General features: G+C 46.4%; 1 protein-coding gene across 2 annotated transcripts in view; it reads right to left on the minus strand.

Annotated features, from left to right (window-relative positions):
* Positions 1 to 13,299, minus strand: part of REV3L (REV3 like, DNA directed polymerase zeta catalytic subunit) — a 176,476-nt gene extending 163,177 nt beyond the window's left edge. For both annotated transcript variants that reach the window (XM_068116559.2, XM_078778541.1), the window contains exons 1-4: positions 12,947 to 13,299; positions 11,916 to 12,114; positions 4,837 to 4,911; positions 198 to 352 (exon numbers count right to left, since the gene is read on the minus strand). In XM_068116559.2, the coding sequence (XP_067972660.2) occupies positions 198 to 352; positions 4,837 to 4,911; positions 11,916 to 12,114; positions 12,947 to 13,091 (574 nt within the window). In that variant the 5' untranslated portion in view covers positions 13,092 to 13,299. The remainder of the gene's footprint in view (positions 1 to 197; positions 353 to 4,836; positions 4,912 to 11,915; positions 12,115 to 12,946) is intronic.
* Between the last annotated feature and the right edge of the window lie 9,820 nt (positions 13,300 to 23,119).

Here is a 23,119-nt window from a genome sequence, read left to right on the forward strand (position 1 = left end):
ACCGCAGTTCGGACAAATAGGCCTGTGAGAAAGTTTGACATCACTATCCGAGACGTGCACCTCGACATTGTGACAAGTCGTCGAATAACCCATGAAACTTGTCTAATAAGTCTGAACACTCTTAGCATTTATGTAACATATTTAGCAACTCCTCATAGGACATGAGATGGAAGGGGGTGGGGGGGTGGGAGGATTACCTGCAATGCGGCGGAACTTAACAGCAGCGAGGTGCACCATATTCATACCACTGAGGTTGTAATCAATAAAGAACTGCAGGAGGAAAGGAATATGAGCCTCGTGGGGCTGGAAGGCCTTGTTCATGACGGCTCCTCCCTGCAGCAACTCGCTCACCCTGCACCACACATGCCCAACAATGGACACCAGGCAATGCAGTATTCAAACAAGCCAAATTGATGACTGTATCAATACGGCTCTGAGATGTTGCTGTTGCAAGTAACGGTGCAAATAAACCACATAAATGTCCTCCAGGAAGGAACACCACTGATCACAAGACATTGTTCCAGCAGTATAAAGTAACAAAAGAAAAATCAAAATCAGACTCAAAAACTAGAACGGCACTCAGTAGAGAGCATGGTGAAGAATCACTTTAAAAAATATACTAGATGGATCCGGATCTGGATCTTTACCAAAATCGAATTGATTCTTCCTTGTCGCACACACACACAACCTGTCCAACAAGTTTCGTCCAAATCCATCCATAACCTTTTGAGATATCCTGCTATGTATCGCTTTTGGCCCCATCTCCCAATGGTGAAGAATCACTTAAAAAATTCTCGTAGCCGGATCCGAATCCAGATCTTATAATAATAATAATAATAATTCATTTATTTTGTATAGCGCTTTTACAGAAGCCCAAAGGCGCTTTGACAGAGTGGAAAACATAATGCATAACAATACATGAAAACAACAATTGCAAAAAGACAAGAATCAATAGGGAAATATTTAAAGCAAAAGGAGGGAGAAGGAGAAGAGATAGTCAGGGGTTAAATGCTGTGGGTTGAATGTTGAATGCAGTGTTGAACAGGTGGGTCTTTCGTGATGTTTTGAATGTGGTGAGTGAGGAGGAGTCTCTGATGGTGTGAGGTAGTGAGTTCCAGAGGGTGGGAGCAGCGATGGAGAAGGCCCTGTCCCCCCAGGATCTGAATTTGGTCCGGATGGAGGGGGTCAGGAGGTTGGTACCAGCAGAGCGGAGGTTGCGGGTGGGAGTGTGTCTGGAGAGGAGGTCAGCCAGGTAGGATGGGGCCAGGTTATGGAGGGCTTTGTATGTCAAGAGGAGGATTTTGTACTGGATTCTCTGGGGGATGGGGAGCCAGTGAAGCTTGTAAAGGACGGGGGTGATGTGGTCACGGGTCCGGGAATGGGTGAGTAGACGGGCAGCGGAGTTCTGAATGTATTGGAGTTTATTGGTGATTTTTGAGGGTGAACCATAGAGGAGGCTATTGCAGTAGTCCAGACGGGAGGTGATGAAGGCGTGGATGAGGGTTTCTGCAGCCGTGGAGGAGAGGGATGAGCGGAGACGGGCAATGTTTTTCAGGTGAAAGAAGGCTGACTTTGTGATCTGTTTAGTGTATTTGTCGAAGGAAAGGGTTTGGTCAAAGATGACGCCAAGATTCCGGATGTGAGGGGAGGTGGATACTGGGATACCGTCGATGTTGAGGGCAAAGTTATGGGTGGATTTTGTGAGCGTTTTTGGGCCAATGATGATTATTTCAGATTTATCACAGTTAAGCTTGAGGAAGTTGATTTGAAGCCAGGATTTTATTTCAGTGATGCAGTTTGTCAGGATAGAGTGGGTGTCGGTGGAGACGGACTTGGTGGAGATGAAAAGCTGGATGTCATCGGCGAAGCAGTGGAATTGGAGACCATGACGGCGGATTAAGTGACCGAGGGGGGACAGGTAAAGGATGAAGAGGAGGGGGCCAAGAACTGAACCTTGGGGGACACCTTGGGGGAGGGGAGCAGTGGGGGATTTGCAGTTATTGATGGAGATGAACTGGCGTCTGTCAGAGAGGTATGATTTAATCCAAGAGAGGGCAGTGCCGGTAACGTTAAAGGTGGATTCAAGTCGGGTGAGGAGGATGGTGTGATCGATGGTGTCAAAGGCAGCGCTGAGGTCGAGGAGGACGAGAATGTTGAGGTTGCCAGCGTCAGAGGAGAGGAGAAGGTCGTTGGTGATTTTGAGGAGAGCAGTTTCAGTACTGTGGTTGGAGCGGAATCCGGATTGGAATGTTTCATACAGGTTATTGGCAGAGAGATGATGTTTGAGTTGAGTGGCTACAGCACGTTCCAAAACTTTTGACAGAAAGGGTAGGTTGGAGATGGGTCTGAAGTTGTTTAGGGTGTCAGGGTTTAGACCAGGTTTTTTTAGAATGGGGGTAACAGCAGCAATTTTGAGGGAAGGTGGGACGATGCCTGTAGACAGGGAGGAGTTTATTGTTGCAATGATAAGTGGAGAGAGAGCAGGGAGGGAGGCCTTGACAAAGCTGGAGGGGATGGGGTCAAGAGTGCAGGTGGCAGTTTTCATTCCTATGAGGAGTTCAGAGAGGTCAGTAGGGGAGATTGGGGAGAACCGAGACAGGGGATGGCAGGACAAGGGGGGGCAAGTGGTTGGAGGGGGAGCGGGTGCGGCGGTGGTCAAGCTGTTGTAGATGTTGTCAATTTTGCATTGGAAGAAAGAGAGGAAGGAGATGCAGTTGTCTACTGTGAATGACTGGGTGGTGGTGTTCAGGGGGCGGAGGAGTTTGTTTATTGTCGAGAAGAGTGCTTTTGGGTTTCCGGAGCCAGAGTGGATAATTTGAGAGTAGTAGGCGGAGCGGGCGCGGGAGAGGGCATCTTTGTAGTGTTGTAGGTGGTCCTTGTAGGCTTGGGAGTGAACTGTGAGACCCGTTTTATTGCGGAGTCTTTCAAGTTGGCGAGCACGAGTTTTCATCAGGCGGAGTTCAGGGGTAAACCAGGGAGCAGAATGGGTGAAAGAAACTGTTTTGGTTTTTACAGGCGCAAGCTGGTCAAGGCAGGAGGAGAGAGTGTGGTTGTAGTAGTCAGTGAGGTCGGAAGGGGTGTGGAGGTCAATGAAGGGAGAAGTGGACATTTTTTCAGAGAGGGTGGATGAGAATGAGGTCGGTGAAAGAGGGTTTTAGCTTACGGAAGTTGATAGTGCGATAATGCCTTGGTGTTGGGGCGGGGATGTTGATGGTCAGAGTGATGGCTAAGTGGTCAGAGAGGGTGAGGTCGGAGCCAGAGAGATGGTGCAAATTTAATCCAGTGGAGCAGACAAGGTCCAAAATGTGACCATGGATATGGGTAGGAAAGTCGACATGTTGAGTGAGGTTAAAGCAGGTGAGTAAATCAGTGAAGTCAGTGGTTATTGTGGAGTCAGTGGAGTCCATGTGGATATTGAAATCACCAAGGAGGAGGATTGAGGGGGAGAGGGAACATAGCTGGGTCAGAAGGTAGGAGAAGTCAGACAGGAATGATGGGTGTGGTTTGGGAGGGCGGTAGACGACAGCCATGACTGACTGCGTGCGACCAGAGAGTTTAAAAGCCAGGTGTTCAAATGATGGAGCAGATGAGATGGAGATGAGGTTGGTCTTGATGTCTTGACGGTGGATAACGGCAATTCCACCACCTCGGCCCTCCGAGCGTGGTTTATTGACGTAGGAATATCCATTGGGTGTGGTGAGGTTGAGTGTGTAGTAGTCCAGAGGTTGTTGTCAGGTTTCGGTGAGACAGAGAAAGTCCAGTTTGTTATCCAGGATGTATTCGTTCAGGATGAGGCATTTGTTGTTGAGGGACCGGGTGTTGAACAGGGTGAGCTTGATGTTGTTTTGAACAGCAGGGATGAATTCAGGTGATTTAGCCAGGGTTCGTAGGCAGGAGGTGCGATCGTGTGCGTTGCTGCGACCAGGTGCGCTGGGACGAAGAGTGAGAGTGCGCTGAGCCGACCAGAGGACGGGGATGGAGTGACCTGATTGCAAATAAACAAACTTATGACCGGAGCCACGGTGAATGTACCTGGGTCGTCGGAGGAGTCCATTTGATTTGATGGCAGAGATGCATGATGGGGTGGAGCGGGTATTGAGCAGAAGGAGCCTTGCGGCGGAGTACCGCAGAGCCATGCCAGGCAGGAGCAGAGAGACGAGACGAGGCCAAGGTTGAGGAGGTGAAACAATGGTCCCAACACACGAGAGCGGGCCCGAGGAAACGAAGGAGCCAGGTAGGTGAAGCCAGGAGCAGAGCCGGGACCAAGCAGAGGGCAGGCAGCAGCAAAGAGACGATCACGAGGCCAAGGTTGATCACGGCAAAGAGGCAAATGCAGCGGAAATCGACCGCCGCCGCTACAAATCAAGATCACGGCGGGAAACCGCCACCAAACCGCTGCGATGGTCACAACCCACGAGAGCGCGCCCGAGGAAACGGCGAGCAGGCGAAGGAGCCGGGCAGGCGAAGCAGGGAGCAGAGCCGGGGCAATGCAGAGGGCAGACTCAATGGCCAAAAAAATTCGCACGACCACCAAAAAAGAAAGCAACTGACAGTGGCCCGGTCGAAGAAGCGGCGAGCATGTGACGCCTGCGTCCTCTTCATACCGGACCGGAAAGCAACCCGTTCACCAAAATCTTCACCAAAATCTAATCATTTTGTCCTTGTCACATACGCGACCTCTCTACAAATTTTCGTCCGAATCCGTCCACAACTTTTGGAGATATTTTGTTCACAAACGGACAGACAGACAAACGAACAGACAGACAGGGGTGAAAACATAACCTCCATCCACCTTTGGTCGCGGAGGTAATAAACAAAACCCACGCATCACCTCACCTTTTCACCATGGAGGGATTGAAGAAATAGATTTTCATGAATTCCTTTTCTTCGTCATGGTACCCATAGAACGGCCTGTGGGTGGACAAGAGAGGTCAACGAAGACACCAGGTGAGATCTTGACCACTAACAGGTAATGCACGTTCAGTACGTGTTCACGTTATCGCCAGCACTATATATTGTTCCGGGTTTGTGGTGACGCGTGGGGTTCACGAGAGAGTGAGGACACGCTGGAGGGAGGGGGGACACACTACTCGACCTCCGACCATGAAGCCGACAATCCGCGGCTAACTCCATGGCCCGGCGGGTTGCTGAGCAATCGTGGATGCTGATTGAGGCAACTAAACTGACCAGAGTCCTCGCGCCCAATTATCACATTACCTTACTGGTGATTTAGTTATCCCAACAGGGGAACCACACTCTCAACTTCACACCCTGTCTACTCATTATGTATGGCCGAGCGAAACCGTAGGTGGGAGGTCGGCTAAACTAGTGGAGCGAATCAATGGGGCACAACTTAGGTCAGGTATGGGAACACGCGCCGGAGCAGCGCGTCGCCGCATCCATTTTCCGACGGTACTCCAGGGGCCTCCATCTGGCCATCCCCCAGGCTGATGCCTCACCCATCCCTATCTCCTTGAGATGCCGATCAACCTGCAACAGTCACAAGGCACGCGGTCGGCCCGTTGGCCAACTTCCATCACGAGGCTCCCTTGGTGAGAGTATCTGGTGAGCTGGATCAGCGTCGGGAAAACAAGCCACATGTTCATACAGCCGCAGCTGACCCTCACGGACCATACAGGTAACAAATCTCATCTGAGTCTCTCTCAGCAACTGCGCGTTGGACAAAAAATCCGACCAGTGATAGCCAAGGATTCTCCGAAGAGATTTGGTTCCGAAGGATAATGATTGTACCTGAGTTCATGTGTTGTCATGATTTACACCAATCATAAATAAAAACATTTCTTTTGCACAAATTTATATGTAATATTCGTGATATAACATTTTTATAAACAATTTAAGTTGAAGAATTGGGTTGAAGAAATAAAAAAAATTCAAAAAGACACAACCAGACGCAAACACCACGTAATTCAAAACACCTCACCACCACGTACGCTTAGCACATACACAGGTAGGTGCAGAGTGGAAGTTTGGGACAATTTCACCATTGGGCACTATCCTGGATGGGCCACCATTCCGACGCAGGATACTCAAATGGCTCATTCGTCCCTGTAAGCTGGTACTCATTTTACAGACCTCAGAAGGATGACAGGCCGAGTCAACCCACCTGGTGTTAATTCAACAGCATGCCAGGGGCTTGAACTCGGGACCTTGCAATCTCAAGCCAGCAACTTAAAACGTTAAGCCAACACCTGGCTTGCACAGATATGTGTACAGTGTATTAAATACGAGTACTTGACCTCACCACTACTAATTCAAAACAACTCACCACCACACACAATGCAAAACACCTCACTACCACATCATTCAAAACACCTCACCAATACGTACACACCACATCATTCAAAACACCTCACCAATACGTACACACCACATCATTCAAAACACCTCACCAATACGTACACACCACATCATTCAAAACACCTCACCAATACGTACACACCACATCATTCAAAACACCTCACCACCACGTACACACCAAATCATTCAAAACACCTCACCAATACATACACACCACGTCATTCAAAACACCTCAACCACCAATACGTACACACCACGCCATTCAAAACACCTCACCAATACGTACACACCACATCATTCAAAACACCTCACCACCACATACACACCACATCATTCAAAACACCTAACCACCACATACACACCACATCATTCAAAACACCTCACCAATACGTACACACCACGTCATTCAAAACACCTCAACCACCAATACGTACACACCACGTCATTCAAAACACCTCACCAATACATACACACCACATCATTCAAAACACCTCACCACCACGTACACACCACATCATTCAAAACACCTCACCAATACGTACACACCACGTCATTCAAAACACCTCAACGACCAATACGTACACACCACGTCATTCAAAACACCTCACCAATACGTACACACCACATCATTCAAAACACCTCACCACCACGTACACACCACATCATTCAAAACACCTTTTTTTTTTCTTTCTTCTTTTTTTTTTTTTTTTGTATACAAGATCGAGGCTCGTGAAAGAGCGAACATTAATCACACAGAAAGACAAACCGACACATAAAACATATAACATAGGGAGCGGTAGACAAGATGGGGAGAGAGGGGGAAGGACACAAACACAACATTTGAGAGCAGGGACCGAGAGACATGGAGACATCGAGAGATCTGAGAGGGCGAGGGCTTTGGGGGGGGGGGGGCGTGGGAAGGGGGCGGTGGGAGAGGTATAAAACCTATGGACACTGCCAGGACTTCCAGGAAAGAAGTTGGAATTTCAAACAAGGAGGATCTGGGGTGAATTAGCGGGGGTAGAAAAGATCAAGGTTTTGGATGGGGGAAGATAAGAGATGGTGGTGAACAGCTGTTTTAAAGACCTGGAGGGAGGAGTGGGATTGAAGGGAGTGAGGGAGTTTGTTCCAGAGGCGGGAGAAAAGAGGAATGAAAGAGTGAAGGTGAGCAGAGAGCCGAGATTTCGGCAGTTTAACCATCAGAGGGTTGCTGGCAGATCTTGTGCGACCTGTAGGAATATTTGGGGGACAGAGCACAGAGAGAGCTGGGGGTGCAAGGCCGGAGAGGAGTCGGTAGAAGACATAAAGACCACCTACCTGCCTGCGGTGAGTGAGTGAAAGGCCCTCAGAGATAGCTTCATCGCGGGAGATTCCAATAATTCTGAAAGCTTTGGTTTCAACAGCGTGAAGCCGAGCTAGGTGTGAGGCAGGAGCACCGGCCCATAGGGGAGAACAGTATTCCATTGAGCTGCGGATGAAAGCCTTGTATGTGGTGAGGAGCTCAGGTGTGCCGAGGAAGGACTTCGCACGACGGAGGATGCCCAGTCGGCGACTGGCTTTGGAGGCCAGCTTGGAAATGTGGTTTTCCCAAGAAAGATCATGGCAGATAGTGAGACCCAAAATCTTGAGTGACAGAACTTCTTGGAGAGGATTGTTGAGAAAGTAGATGGGAGGGTTGTCCAGTCGATCTTTTCGGAGAGACATAGTAAGAGTGTGAGATTTGTCAGGATTGAAAGACATGTTCCACTTGTTTGACCAGTCTGTGATTTTGTCCAGGTCGTCAGAGAGTGAGGAGGCAGCAGACTGCCGATCTGAGGGAAGAGGAATGGAGCGGCAGAGAGTGGAGTCATCAGCAAAGAGATAGAGAGGATTTTCGAGAGAGTCAGAGAGATCATTGATGAAGACCAGACCTCACCACCACGTACACACCACATCATTCAAAACACCTCACCACCACGTACACACCACATCATTCAAAACACCTCACCACCACGTACACATCACGTCATTCAAAACACCTCAACCACCACATACAAACCATGTTATCAAAAACACCTCACTAACACATACATACCATGTTATCAAAAACATCTCACCTCCACGTTAGTACCAACTCCCGGTCAAGGGGTGTGAATACTTCCTGAAAGCACTGTATGTGTTTATAGTCAGGTTCACTATGTTAACAAATATAATTTCTTTCAAAATTTTGGGATTAGCAAACCTGTACATTTTTGGAATCTTCAGAGCATGGAGAATCCGAAAATCAATGTTGGCATTTGCACAGACACCTGCATGGCCGCCATTTTGGATTTTGAAAATGGCCGCCATAAAATACATATTTTGCACGATCTCGGCTTCTAGTCAACCTAGAGACTTAATTAAATATGCTAATCCTATGTTTTCTGGGTCAAGGAATCCAATAAAGGCCTCAAAATAGTGCTCAGGATTATAGAAAAGCAACAAACAAAGGTAATTGAAAACCATTGTCTTTATATTTGTGATATAACTGTATTACATAATACATGATATTGCAAGTCCTTTGAAGTTATAGGTTGTTATAGGAAGTTATAGGTAGTATCAGATTGAACTATAAGTCCTATACACAGGATCTACGAGGTCTACACCGTTCAGGAATATGCTTTTACAGATCTTCATCACTGTCCTGAGTGTCATTTTCGCAAAGGTGTCTACGCAAATGTAAACATTAATTTTGGGATTCCTCATGCTCTGAATATTCCAAAAATGTATAGTTTTGCTAATCTACCAAAATTTTGAATGAAAAAACATAGTGAACCTGACTATTACAGCCTATTGTGAAGCATGGTGGATCTGCTGTTAAGTTTTGGGCATGTATTTGTGGTTGTGGTGATTTGGTATTAATTGGAGGAACAACGAATGCTGACAAGTACAAGCAGATCCTAATCCACCATGGTATTCCATCAGGAAGGAGGCAAATTAGTGACAACTTTATGATCCAGCACGACGACGACCCCAAACAAACTTCAAAAGTCGTTCAGATCACGCTGTTTGAATCACATTCAAACCTCAAACACGGTCTAGCAAGCTGTCTGGGAATACTTGGCCAGTACGAAAAAGAAAGTACGCCATCAAAAGATGAATTATGGGAAACATTGCAGAATGCATGGAATAACCTCCCAATGGAATTTGTCCAGAAATTCCAGGAAAGCATTCCAAAACAGACATCCGCTGTTTTTAAGAGAAATAAATATAAAATATTATAAAATACAATTCTTTGTTGTACACCGCTCCTTTCCTTGCCATCCTCCAGGCGCTGCATAACGTCATTGCCGGGCACCAAAGGGGGCCCGGCAATGTCCCACGCTGAAAGGGAGTACTCAGTTTTCACTCCGGTTGTTATACACCGCACCTTTTCTATGCCATCTCCAGGCGCTGCATAATGTCATTGCCGGGCACCAAAGGGGGCCCAGCAATGACGCACGCTGAAAGGGAGTACTCAGTTTTCACTCTGGTTGTTTTTTTCTTGTTTGTTTGTTTATCCGGGCGATATCTCAGCCATCCTTTGAGCTAGCAAACTGAAATTTGGCCACAATAGTGAGCAAGTACTTTGTCAAAAAAATTACTTTTTGTTTTTTGATTAATCAATTAATTGAGGAGTTATTTAATTATTAGCGATTAATTAAGTTAATTAGCCTGGTGTTGGCTTAGTGGTTCGGGTGCCGGCTTGGGATCCTAGGATCCTGAGTTCGAATCCCGGTCGATCACTGAATTAACACCAGGGGGGTTGACTCAGCCTGTCATCCTTCTGAGGTCGGCAAATTGAGTACCAGCTTGCTGGGATGAATGATCCCGGTGTGTACCCCGGTTTAGAATAGGTCCCTGCTCCCTGCTCATCGTAAGAGGTGACTAAGGGTTGGCCTCAGGAAGGGCATCCGGCCATAAAAACTGCCTCAAAAAGGGAACCATGAGGTCATGGGGCCCACAAGGCTAACCCCCGCTCTAGCGGGGAAAATGGCCTCAAAACGATCATTCATTCATTCATTCAATTAAGTACTTATACAGTTCCTTTCTCTTCTGGGCATTATCTCAGGCACCTTTTGAGTTAGGAAGCTGATATTTGGACATGACAATGACCAAGTGATTTGGGTGCAAAAGGTGTTTTTGCTTTATTGATTAACCAATTAATCGATTAATTATTTATTGATTAATCAATTAATTATTTTTTCGATTAATGACATTAAATTAATTTTCAAAAACTTACAGCTTCGGATGAAACACTGGTGGTTGAGGTTAAGAAATTATTAGCCAATTGATTTAGAAAATATTTTACGATTACCATTTATTGATTTTAATTACGCAATTAATCAATCAATTATTGTGCACCTCTCCCTCCCAATACTGCATGGCAGTAACGCCAGGTGCCAGAGGTGCCCCCGCTATGCCACGCTCTGGAGGATATGTTATTTATTTATTTGGCATCGGGGTGGTGCACTTCGAACGTATCTGTATTTTTTACCCTGCGCTCGCAAAGCGAAAAGCAGGGTTCGGCTTTCGGTTGTGTACGTGCGTATCTGTGGCGTACGTACGTGTCTGCATTTTAAAAATTCACTTTCTCGGCAACCGTTGGTCCGATTGACACGAAATTTTACCATAGGAGTGCCTCCGCCTGCAGAATTTTTTTTATTCATAATTATGATGTTATAGGTCACGTGGTACGGACGCCATCTTGGAAAAACGTTACACCTCTATATCTCCCAAACAGCTCAATGGAAAAAATTGAAACATGGCACATTGTCAAGTACTCCCCATGGGGAATAAGATATGTTGATGATGAGGTCATCGGGCCTTCATTATGACGTCATAATTCGACAAGTACAACGCTTGATCTGATCAGTATGAAAAAAATATATTTCCTCTGCACCCGTTAGTCCGATGGACACAACATTTTCAGAATATGAGCGGCTCCTGTAGAATTATTTTTAATGATAACTACGATGTCAGAGGTCACATGTTACAAGCGCCATCTTGGAAAAATCGAAAAACGTTACACCTCTATAATTTATGAAACCGCTCCATGGAAAAAATTGAAACACGGCTCATTGTCAAGTACTCCCCTTGGAAAACAAGGCATGTTAATGATGATGTTGTGCATTTTGCACAGAAACCTACAACTCTTGACATTGGATACATGAGATTGCATGAAAAGTGTGCAATATCGAAGATCTCGGCTCTAAGATCAAAGACCTCAGATCTCGGCCACACGTGTTTGTTGTGCATTAACACATGCAAAAAGTGCAGTATTTTAGGACGTGACTACTAATTGTCATGTGACACCTGAACAGCAAGTCTGATTTGGACATACGTGGTATCAAAATGTGCGCAAAACCCAAGAGAAAAAAAGCTCATCAGAGGACAATTCAAAATCCTCAGTGGTTGCAAAATAATTGCGAAATCCCCTCCAATGTCATAATTAAAATGGATATTTTTAAAGTGTCCTAAGACTTTTGCACAGTATTGTAAATGTTTAGTTTTACTTTCTACACCACATGGTCTGCTTTGTACATCAATTCAATGGTGGTTCCCAGTCCATGACAACACGTATGCGGCAAAATGCATACCGGCCGGACACCAGAAGTATCTTGAACACATGTCGGGTGTGCGCGCAAGGACGACCCAAGGCCACGTTCAGCGCTCGATCGATGCTGTTGGCCATGCGCAGCAAGATCGCATCCGCTGGCTCCCCGGGCTCGCCCATCCCTTGGCAGGGCACGAACAGATAAGGGAACACTCCGTGGAGGTGCAGACATGTGCGCTGTCCTACACACATGGATTGAAAGATGAGTTACGGGTGAGCACAACGGTTATCAATGCAACCAAAAACCTTGGAGCGCATGCGGAATGGTCTGTACAATCCGACATCATGCAGGGTCCTGGACGGTCCGAGTCTGTGTGGAGTTCTGGAAGGTCCAAATTTGTGAAGGGTCCTGGACGGTCCGAGTCTGTGTGGAGTTCTGGAAGGTCCAAATTTGTGAAGGGTCATGGACGGTCCGAGTCCGTGTGGAGTTCTGGAAGGTCCAAATTTGTGAAGGGTCCTGGACGGTCGGAGTCCGTGTGGAGTTCTGGAAGGTCCAAATTTGTGAAGGGTCCTGGACGGTCCGAGCCCATGTGGAGTTCTGGAAGGTCCAAATTTGTGAAGGGTCCTGGACGGTCCGTGTTGCGTCCGAGTCGGAGTGGTGTTGTGGACGGTGCGAGTGTGGTACTGGACGGTGCGAGTGTGGTACTGGACGGTCCGAGTGTGTTACTGGACGGTCCGAGTGTGGTACTGGACGGTCCGAGTGTGGTACTGGACGGTCCGAGTGTGGTACTGGACGGTCCGAGTGTGGTACTGGACGGTCCGAGTGTGGTACTGGACGGTCCGAGTGTGGTACTGGACGGTCCGAGTGTGTGCAGGGTATAAGTATTGTACGGTGCGGCTCCATGTACGATCCTGGACTGTCCGAATCCGTGCAGTGTGCAGCCAGTCAGCCGGATGTGCGGAGACGGAAAGTTCGGAAGCCGTGCGACGGGTATTTATCATGGACGAGCTCTTTAGCTCCTAATCGCGAGTTCGTGCTGTAAAGTGTAAACAAAGACCGCGTGTGTTTCTGACCCTCAAACGTGGAACCAAATATGCGGATCACGGGGACCGAGTGTGGGGACGTGGTCGGGTCTCCCAAAGTCGGGTCTCCGGGATCGAGTCCGGGAATCGGAGAAGCCACATAGTAATCGGCGACGACCAAGCGGACGGAGAACATTCGTTGGGAGAACAGGGAAACGTGCACAACAGACAAAGCAAAACAAAATGAGCGCCTTTACAAATGAACCGATGGTCATCTGCCAGTACAGTACACGTTCCCGTCGAACTTTCTACCATTTACAGTACACACTGTACACCAGTTTGTTGGTAAAACACTGAAGATTTCTTCTTTTCAATTTTTTCTCTTCTTTTTTTCACTTTTTTTTGCACTTCCACATAACATTAGATTTACTAACGAAAACCACTATACATAATATAAATAATAACAAGAGTAAAACACACACAAAATAAACAAATTAGTGCAAAGGCAACCACCACCGCAAACTATACTGTCATGGCTCAGAAAACGTGTACAATACTATAGCTAGTGCTCTGAAGCAATTGTAATTGTTTTAACACAACAAGATTCGGTTTTCAATAAATATAAATATTACCTCCACTACGATTTAATAATTAATCTTCTCCACAACACCGAAGAGAAATATTACGAAGAAAACACCTAAAACAAATGGCGGCTTATTATATCGTCGATGATAGTGGATTACCCAGCACTTCCCTTGAGGCGATGGCTGAAATTATACCGGGAGCCCAGGGGGGTCAGCCTAGCTGGAAAGTTAACCAATTTTCATGTATACAGCAATGGTCCATGTGCATGTCCATATAAGGAAATGGACGTCTGCCGGGCACATTATGGTGGGTGTGGTCAAAAGGGCCATTAGAAAGGGACCCAAAATTGAGCCAGGTCAGCTCTGTGAGTTAACCTGGTGAAACCGACTAGAAAATGTTCGGCATAGTCCCAGATATCATGAATGGCCACTGCCAGACAGTTTCAGTGGTGGGGTGTGCCCGCCAGACACCCCCAATGCCACCACCCCAAAATTGAGCTAGATCAGCTCTGTGAGTTAACCTGGTGAAACCTACTGGAAAAAGTTCGGCATAGTCCCAGATATCATGAATGGCCACTGCCAGATAAGTTTCAGTGGTGGGGTGTGCCCGCCAAACAGCCCCAATGCCACCACCCCAAAATTGAGCTGGATCAGCTCTGTGAGTTAACCTGGTGAAACCTACTGGAAAAAGTTCGGCATAGTCCCAGAAATCATGAATGGCCACTGCCAGACAGTTTCAGTGGTGGGGTGTGCCCACCAAACAGCCCCAATGCCACCACCCCAAAATTGAGCTAGATCAGCTCGTGAGTTAACCCGGTGAAACTTACTGGAAAATGTTCGGCATAGTCCCAGATATCATGAATGACCACTGCCAGACATTTTCAATGGTGGGGTGTGCCCGCCAGACTTACATAACCGGTACCCCAAAACTGAGCTAGATCAGCTCTGTGAGTTAACCTGGTGAAACTGACTAGAAAATGTTCGGCATAGTCCCAGATATCATGAATGACCACTGCCAGACATTTTCAATGGTGGAGTGTGCCCGCCAGACTTACATAACCGGTACTCCAAAATTGAGCTGGATCAGCTCGTAAGTTAACCCGGTGAAACCTACATGAAAATGTTCGGCATAGTCCCAGATATCATGAATGACCACTGCCAGACATTTTCAATGGTGGGGTGCGCCTGCCAGACTTACATAACTGGTACTCCAAAATTGAGCTAGATCAGCTTGTGAGTTAACCCGGTGAAACCTACTGGAAAATGTTCATCATAGTCCGAGATATCATGAAATGACCACTGCCAGACATTTTCAATGGTGGGTTGTGCCCACCAGACTTACATAACCGGTACTCCAAAATTGAGCTGGATCAGCTCGTAAGTTAACCCGGTGAAACCTACTGGAAAATGTTCGGCATAGTCCCAGATATCATGAATAACCACTGCCAGACAAGTTTCAGTGGTGTGGTGTGCCCGCCAGACAGCCCCAATGCCACCACCCCAAAATTGAGCTGGATCAGCTCGAGAGTTAACCTGATGATAATAAAATTGAGAATAAAATACTGTGGAATAACAGCAACATAACTTTTGAAAATCAGATGTTTTATTTCAAGTCATGGGAAAAGCAGGGATTTGTAAGGTATAACACGTCATTTGTCGTGGGTATTGTAAAGACGCTGACGTTATCTGTTTAATGTAACAGTTGCCGAAACTATTATTTCCCTTTAAGTTCGTAATATTAAAGAAAGCGTTTCGGATATCATGGTTGGATAAATTGCATACTGCCGAAACAGGTATGGATTAGTCAGGGGAACAATTTATAGAAATGTCAACTGAAAATGCTATCAATGTTTTAAACATGAAAACAAAACACTTCCACTCATTGATTGTAGAGAAAAAAAAAGAAAAAAAACATAGAACCTGATGTATTTCATCTTTGGCAACAACGATGAGCTGTGGTACCATGAGGTCGATGCTGACATCGGTACCATGTGGTTTTACGGTACCATGAGCGCCGCTGTAAATGGCATCCGATGCCATTGCAGTTAGCTTTCGGTCGACTAACTTGTGTGCACCACTGAAAGTTAGTGTCATGCCACCAAGGAGACGTCTGAAGAACAGGTCCAGCTGTGCTGGTATCTCTGGCGGTGCATTCCTTCAAATTTTGGACTTGCAGGATTTGGGGTCTTGGTCTTCGGGAGCTGCATCATCAGAGATCTAAGATGGAGAGCGGCCCATCTCAACTTGTTATCCTGTTCATACCGTTTAGAATCCTCATAAAGGTGAGCCTTGGCATCCTCTTCTGGAAGAGCAGAACTATAGATGAAGTTGCCTTTCCGAGGGTCTGCCAGTTTTCTTGTGATTTTTTTTTCTTTGAAATGGTCTTTTACCTTCCTGGTAAGATTTTGAGCTGTGTAGGCCTGGAGGTCTGCCCCATCTCCTCAGACACTGGTGTACTCCTCTTTGTACACGCCAAGTAAATCACTGACTAACACAGATCGTTGCTTTCCGAGCACCTCATTCTGGATATATGAAAGCAGAGATGCAAATGCTCTCTTGTGGTAGGACTGAGACGAGCTCCCTTCATTGGGCCTGCATCCGCAGCTCTATGGAATACTGTTCTCCCCTATGGGCTGGTGCTCCTGCCTCACACCTGGCTCGGCTTCACGCTGTTGAATCCAAAGCTTTCAAAATCATTGGAATCTCCCGCGATGAAGCTATCTCTGAGGGCCTTTCACTCACTCACCGCAGGCAGGTAGGTGGTCTTTCTGTCTTCTACCGACTCCTCTCCGGCCTTGCTCCCCCAGCTCTCTCTGTGCTCTGTCCCCCAAATATTCCTACAGGTCGCACAAGATCTGCCAGCAACCCTCTGATGGTTAAACTGCCGAAATCTCGGCTCTCTGCTCACCTTCACTCTTTCATTCCTCTTTTCTCCCGCCTGTGGAACAAACTCCCACACTCCCTTCAATCCCTCTCCTCCCTCCAGGTCTTTAAAACAGCTGTTCACCACCATCTCTTATCTTCCCCCATCCATAACCTTGATCTTTTCTACCCCCACTAATTCACCCCAGATCCACCTTGTTTGAAATTCCAACTTATTTCCTGGAAATCCTGGCAGTGTCCATATGTTTATACCTCTCCCACCCCCCCCCCCTTCACATGCCTCCCCCCCTTAACATGCCTCCCCCCAAAGCCCTCTCCCTCCCACAGATCTCTCGATGTCTCCATGTCTCTCGGTCCCTGCTCTCAAATGTTGTGTTTGTGTCCTTCCCCCTCTCTCCCCATCTTGTCTACCGCTCCCGATGTTATTTGTTTTATGTGTCTGTTTGTCTTTCTGTGTGATTAATGTTCGCTCTTTCACGAGCCTCGATCTTGTATACAAAAAAAAAAAAAAAAAAAAAAAAAAAAAAAAATCTTGATCATCAGTCTTCCTCAGGAACTGGACACGGCATGATTTGTGGTATTCTGCTTCCTTTGCGATCAGGTCCACGCCACTCCGAATGAGACTCTTGATACGTTCATTTTTCGAAGACTTTACCCAATGGCAAAGTGACTCACAACCGGCAACTGTCGCTATCTTCAGTCTGGGCTCCTCTATTTCCATTTTTCTTCTTACGGATTTTGCCACAGAAAATCCAAGTCCCTTTCAACAGGCCCTGCTGATCCGACTTGGGAAGGACACTGCAGCGTCTTGTTTGGATAGAAGCCTTTTTGGCAGTAGGTTCATCATCAGGTGGCAGGGGTTCTGTGAGGCGCTTCACTGCTGTGTAATGCTTAAGACAAGAAGGGTGATAGCTGACAGAGTCGTGATAACTGCTTACCAAAATCTGTTGTGTGAGGATAATGCATTGCATTAAAAAATCCCCAGAGCCACACTTTTGCTAACACCCATTATAAAATGAAATGACTGCAGTAATATTAAATATTAATTGAGGAATCAAAATTGACATTTTTCGTAGTATGGGCATTAGCTTACCTTGAGGGAAATGGTTCAGTCACATGTACAAGAATGATCATAATGGTCCAGTCAGACACGAAAAATATATGCCTTCATTTTCCTCAATCAACCCCTCAAAAAACGCACTTTTCATTGTGAGGCAGTTGCAGGAGAAGTATATGGAGAAGAGGAAGAAGTTGTTTCTTGGGTTTGTTGATCTGGAGAAAGCATTCGATAGGGTACCACGCAAAGTATTGACATGGGCATTGAGGAAGTTAGGAGTGGAGGAATGGTTGATCAGAGTAGTGATGGCAATGTACAAAAGAGCGCGCACAGCTGTAAGGACGAAGGACGGGAACAGTGGTGAGTTTGAGGTGAAGGTGGGAGTGCATCAGGGGTCGGTACTAAGTCCACTACTATTTGTAGCTGTGATGGAGGTGCTGGCTCGGAACGTAAAGGAGGGTTTACCGTGGGAGTTGTTGTATGCAGATGATCTGGTGTTGATTGCGAAAAGTATGGATGGACTGAAGGAAAAGATGAACAAGTGGAAGGAATGTATGGAGACAAAAGGTCTGAAGGTGAATATCGGAAAGACGAAGGTGATGGCAAGTAGTAAAGCACGTGGTGAGGTGGAAAGAACTGGGAAGTGGCCCTGTGCTGTGTGCAGGAAGGGTGTCGGAGTGAACCCCATTCAATGTACAATGTGCGCTGAGTGGGTTCATCAAAAATGTAGTGGTCTGAGAGGGTCATTAACCAGTGTGGCAGCTACATTCAAATGTAACGGGAGCTGCAGATGGAGGAAATGTTGAGTTGGATCTTGGAGACGGCGTGAAGGTGGAAGGTGTGAAAACATTTTGTTACCTAGGAGACATGCTGAATGGAGAAGGTGGATCAGACTCGGCAACGGTTGCTCGAGTGAGATGTGCATGGAAGAAGTTTCGGGAATTGAGTGGCGTGCTGATGAGGAGGGGAGTGTCGTTGAAGCTGAAGGGAAAGGTGTATGCTGCATGTGTGAGAAGTGTTATGATTTATGGGAGCGAGACATGGGTAATGAACGTAGAGCAGCAACGAAGGTTGGAAAGGGTGGAAATGCGAATGGTTCGACGGATGTGCAGAGTATCGTTGAGAGAAAGGAAGACAAATGATGAATTGCGAAAGATGATGGGAATAGAGCCTGTGATTGATGCTGTGAAGAGGAACAGGTTGAGATGGTTTGGTCATGTGTTGAGGAAGGATGAAAGTGACTGGTTGAGAAGAGTGATGGAAATGAATGTAGAAGGAAGTAGAGGACGGGGAAGACCGAGAAAGACTTGGCTAAAGATGTTGGAAGAAGAAATGCGGGCAAGGGGGTTAACAAGGGGAGATGCAGAAAATAGGGCAAAATGGAGAAGATTGTCATGGGGACCGCAAGGCTAACCCCCGCTCTAGCAGGGAAAATGGCCTTAAAATTCCCGTTGTTGTTGTTGTTCCCTCAATCAAGAAAAGAGCATAAATTCACATTGTTTAGCTTTAAAGTTAATGACCGTACAGCTAAGCATATAGGCTCCACTTGTAGTATATAGTGCGAGTAACCTTGGCTGCATAAGGTTCATTGACATGTCTATATCAGTGGATAAGGTAGGCCTAATTAATGGACAAGTGGCCCTCCATATGATGGAATGACAGCATCAGCAGGAGGGTGAGGATTAGGTGAATTCTATGCATTTTGTGATTAGGCCTCAGCGCTATTCTCGTAACATACACGTACCTGATGGATTCAAAGGGATGTAGATGTACATGTACCGCTTTGCATCATCATAAACACACTGATTTTGAGTATAGTTACAAAGGAGACACTTCTCTTAAATCTTTAAGTTTTAAAGCTTGATTAATGAGATAATAGGTGGCACCATGATATCTATGGGGAGCAATTTCAGTAACAAAACTTACCTCTCGTACTGCTTCCAATATCTTCTTGGATGTGTTGATGACTCTGATCCTCAATAAAATAAGTTGGGTTGCAGTGAAAAGAGAACTTGACTACTCGATTCCTATTTTAAACTGACTATTTCCCACACATGTACCGGTAAAAGTGTCACAAAAAGTAATACATGTAAAGTAACACGCCTGGCACCTTGTTGTCCAGGTTCAGGATTGGTCAAATACATGCTATCTTCTATCTATAATTCCAGCAATCTCTGTGTGTGTGTGTGTGTGTGTGTCTGTGTGTGTGTGTGTGTGTGTCTGTGTGTGTGTTTGTTTGTCTGTGACCGCTGTTTCTCGACAACCACGGGTCCGATATACTTGAAACTTGCCAGGTATATTGCTGGGGACCCGAGGATGTGCCTTTTCAAGGTTTTAAATTAATCGCAGAAGTAGTTACCGAGCTATGTCCAAAAAACGATTCAACCAATCAGAGAGCAGCGAGCTATCGCGTGTGCCGAACGTGGCGAACACACTCTGCCTCGGACGGCACATTTGAGAGCGTATTCATTTATTTCACGTTGGCAAACTATGTTGCCGCTATGTTGGCGTTAAACGATGTTTTAAAACTAATTAAAACCATTTCATGTAAATAGAGGGGGGGGGGGGGGGGATTGTCACTGTACTCGCAAGCCGTTCGCCGTTCGCTTTGGCGTTGCGAATGGACCAAAACATTTCATGAACCAAACCATTTCATGTAAAGCGTTCGCCGTTCGCTTTGGCGTTGCGAATGGACCAAAACATTTCATGGACCAAACCATTTCATATAAATAGAGGGGGGGGATATAATTTTAGATATATATATAGTACGGGCATGCCCTAGTATTGATAATTGTGAGTAAATTACAAAGCCACAGAATCAAGAGATAAATTGGGCTTTTTCTCAGCTCAATCTAGCCGTCTAGCTTAATTTTGGGGTGGTGGCATTTGGTAGTGTCTGGCGGGCACAACCCACCACTGAAACTGTCTGGCATTGGTCATTCATGATATCTGGGACTATGCCGAACATTTTCCAGTAAGTTTCACCGGGTTAACTCACGAGCTGATCTAGCTCAGTTTTGGAGTACAGGTTATGTAAGTCTGGCGGGCACACCCCACCATTGAAAATGTCTGGCAGTGGCCATTCATGATATCTGAGACTATGCCGAACTATTTCATGTAAGTTTCACCGGGTTAACTCACGAGCTGATCTAGCTTAATTTTGGAGTACCGGTTATGTAAGTCTGGCGGGCACACCCCACCATTGAAAATGTCTGGCAGTGGCCATTCATGATATCTGAGACTATGCCGAACTATTTCATGTAGGTTTCACCGGGTTAACTTACGAGCTGATCTAGCTCAATTTTGGGGGTGGAGGCATTCGGGGGTGTCTGGCGGGCACAACCCACCACCGAAAATGTCTGGCAGTGGCCATTCATGATATCTGGGACTATGCCGAACATTTTCCAGTAGGTTTCACCGGGTTAACTTACGAGCTGATCCAGCTCAATTTTGGGGGTGGAGGCATTCGGGGGTGTCTGGCGGGCACAACCCACCACCGAAAATGTCTGGCAGTGGCCATTCATGATATCTGGGACTATGCCGAACATTTTCCAGTAAGTTTCACCGGGTTAACTCACAAGCTGATCTAGCTCAGTTTTGGGGTACCGGTTATGTAAGTCTGGCGGGCACAACCCACCACTGAAACTGTCTGGCATTGGTCATTCATGATATCTGGGACTATGCCGAACATTTTCCAGTAAGTTTCACCGGGTTAACTCACGAGCTGATCTCGCTCAATTTTGGGGTACCGGTTATGTAAGTCTGTTAGGCACAACCCACCACTGAAACTGTCTGGCAGTGGTCATTCATGATATCTGGGACTATGCCGAACATTTTCCAGTAGGTTTCACCAGGTTAACTCACAGAGCTGATCTGGCTCAATTTTGGGGTCCCTTCCTAATGGCCCTTTTGACCACACCCACCATAATGTGCCCGGCAGACGTCCATTTCCTTATATGGACATGCACATGGACCATTGCTGTATACATGAAAATTGGTTAACTTTCCAGCTAGGCTGACCCCCCTGGGCTCCCGGTCTAAATGTACTTTCTTGGAATTATCGTTGATAAGGGATTAACGTGGATCTCCCATGTAAAGTTGACCAGAACATTTGCCACAGGCTTAAATCTATTACGTTGCTCATGTGTTACGCGACTGGGGAGCAGTTAAGGAAAGTCCGTTCGTCATATACATACATAAAGTGTGGATGTTGATCCGCCCTCATGTCCATGGTGGTTGTCAGACCTTGGGGGACGTGATGTGTCCATGAGCAATGATCTGTCCATGAGCGATGATGTGCCCATGAGAGATAATGTGTCCATGAGCGATGATCTGCCCATGAGAGATAATGTGTCCATGAGGGATGATGTGTCCATGAGCAATGATGTGTCCATGAGCGATGATGTGCCCATGAGAGATAATGTGTCCATGAGCGATGATCTGCCCATGAGAGATAATGTGTCCATGAGCGATGATGTGTCCATGAGCAATGATGTGTCCATGAGCGATGATGTGCCCATGAGAGATAATGTGTCCATGAGCAATCATGTGTCCATGAGCAATCATGTGTCCATGAGCAATGATGTGCCCATGAGAAATGATGTGTCCATGAGCAATGATGTGTCCATGAGAAATGATGTGTCCATGAGCAATGAGGTGCCCATGAGAAATGATTAGTCCATGAGCGATGATGTGTCCATGAGCGATGATGTGTCCATGAGCAATCATGTGTCCATGAGCAATGATGTGCCCATGAGAAATGATGTGTCCATGAGCGATGATGTGTCCTTGAGCAATGATGTGTCCATGAGCGATGATGTGCCCATGAGGAATGATGTGTCCATGAAGTGATGTGTCCATGAGCAATGATGTGTCCATGAGAAATGATGTGTCCATGAGCGATGATGTGTCCATGAATGATGATGTGTCCATGAGTGATGATGTGTCCATGAGAAATGATGTGTCCATGAAGTGATGTGTCCATGAGCAATCATGTGTCCATGAGCAATGATGTGTCCATGAGCGATGATGTGCCCATGAGAGATAATGTGTCCATGAGCAATCATGTGTCCATGAGCAATGATGTGCCCATGAGAGATAATGTGTCCATGAGCAATCATGTGTCCATGAGCAATGACGTGCCCATGAGAAATGATGTGTCCATGAGCAATGAGGTGCCCATGAGAAATGATGTGTCCATGACCGATGATGTGTCCATGAGCGATGATGTGTCCATGAGCAATCATGTGTCCATGAGCAATGATGTGCCCATGAGCAATGATATGTCCATGAGCGATGATGTGTCCATGAGCGATGATGTGCCCATGAGGAATGATGTGTCCATGAGAAATGATGTGTCCATGAAGTGATGTGTCCATGAGAAATGATGTGTCCATGAGAAATGATGTGTCCATGAGCGATGATGTGTCCATGAATGATGATGTGTCCATGAGTGATGATGTGTCCATGAGAAATGATGTGTCCATGAAGTGATGTGTCCATGAGCAATCATGTGTCCATGAGCAATGATGTGCCCATGAGAAATGATGTGTCCATGAAGTGATGTGTCCATGAGCAATCATGTGTCCATGAGCAATGATGTGCCCATGAGAAATGATGTGTCCATGAGCAATGATGTGTCCATGAGAAATGATGTGTCCATGAGAAATGATGTGCCCATGCGAAATGATGTGTCCATGA

This window comes from Myxine glutinosa, chromosome 5 (assembly GCF_964187855.1).
Source record: "Myxine glutinosa chromosome 5, kmMyxGlut1.1, whole genome shotgun sequence".
NCBI classification, from domain to species: domain Eukaryota; kingdom Metazoa; phylum Chordata; class Myxini; order Myxiniformes; family Myxinidae; genus Myxine; species Myxine glutinosa.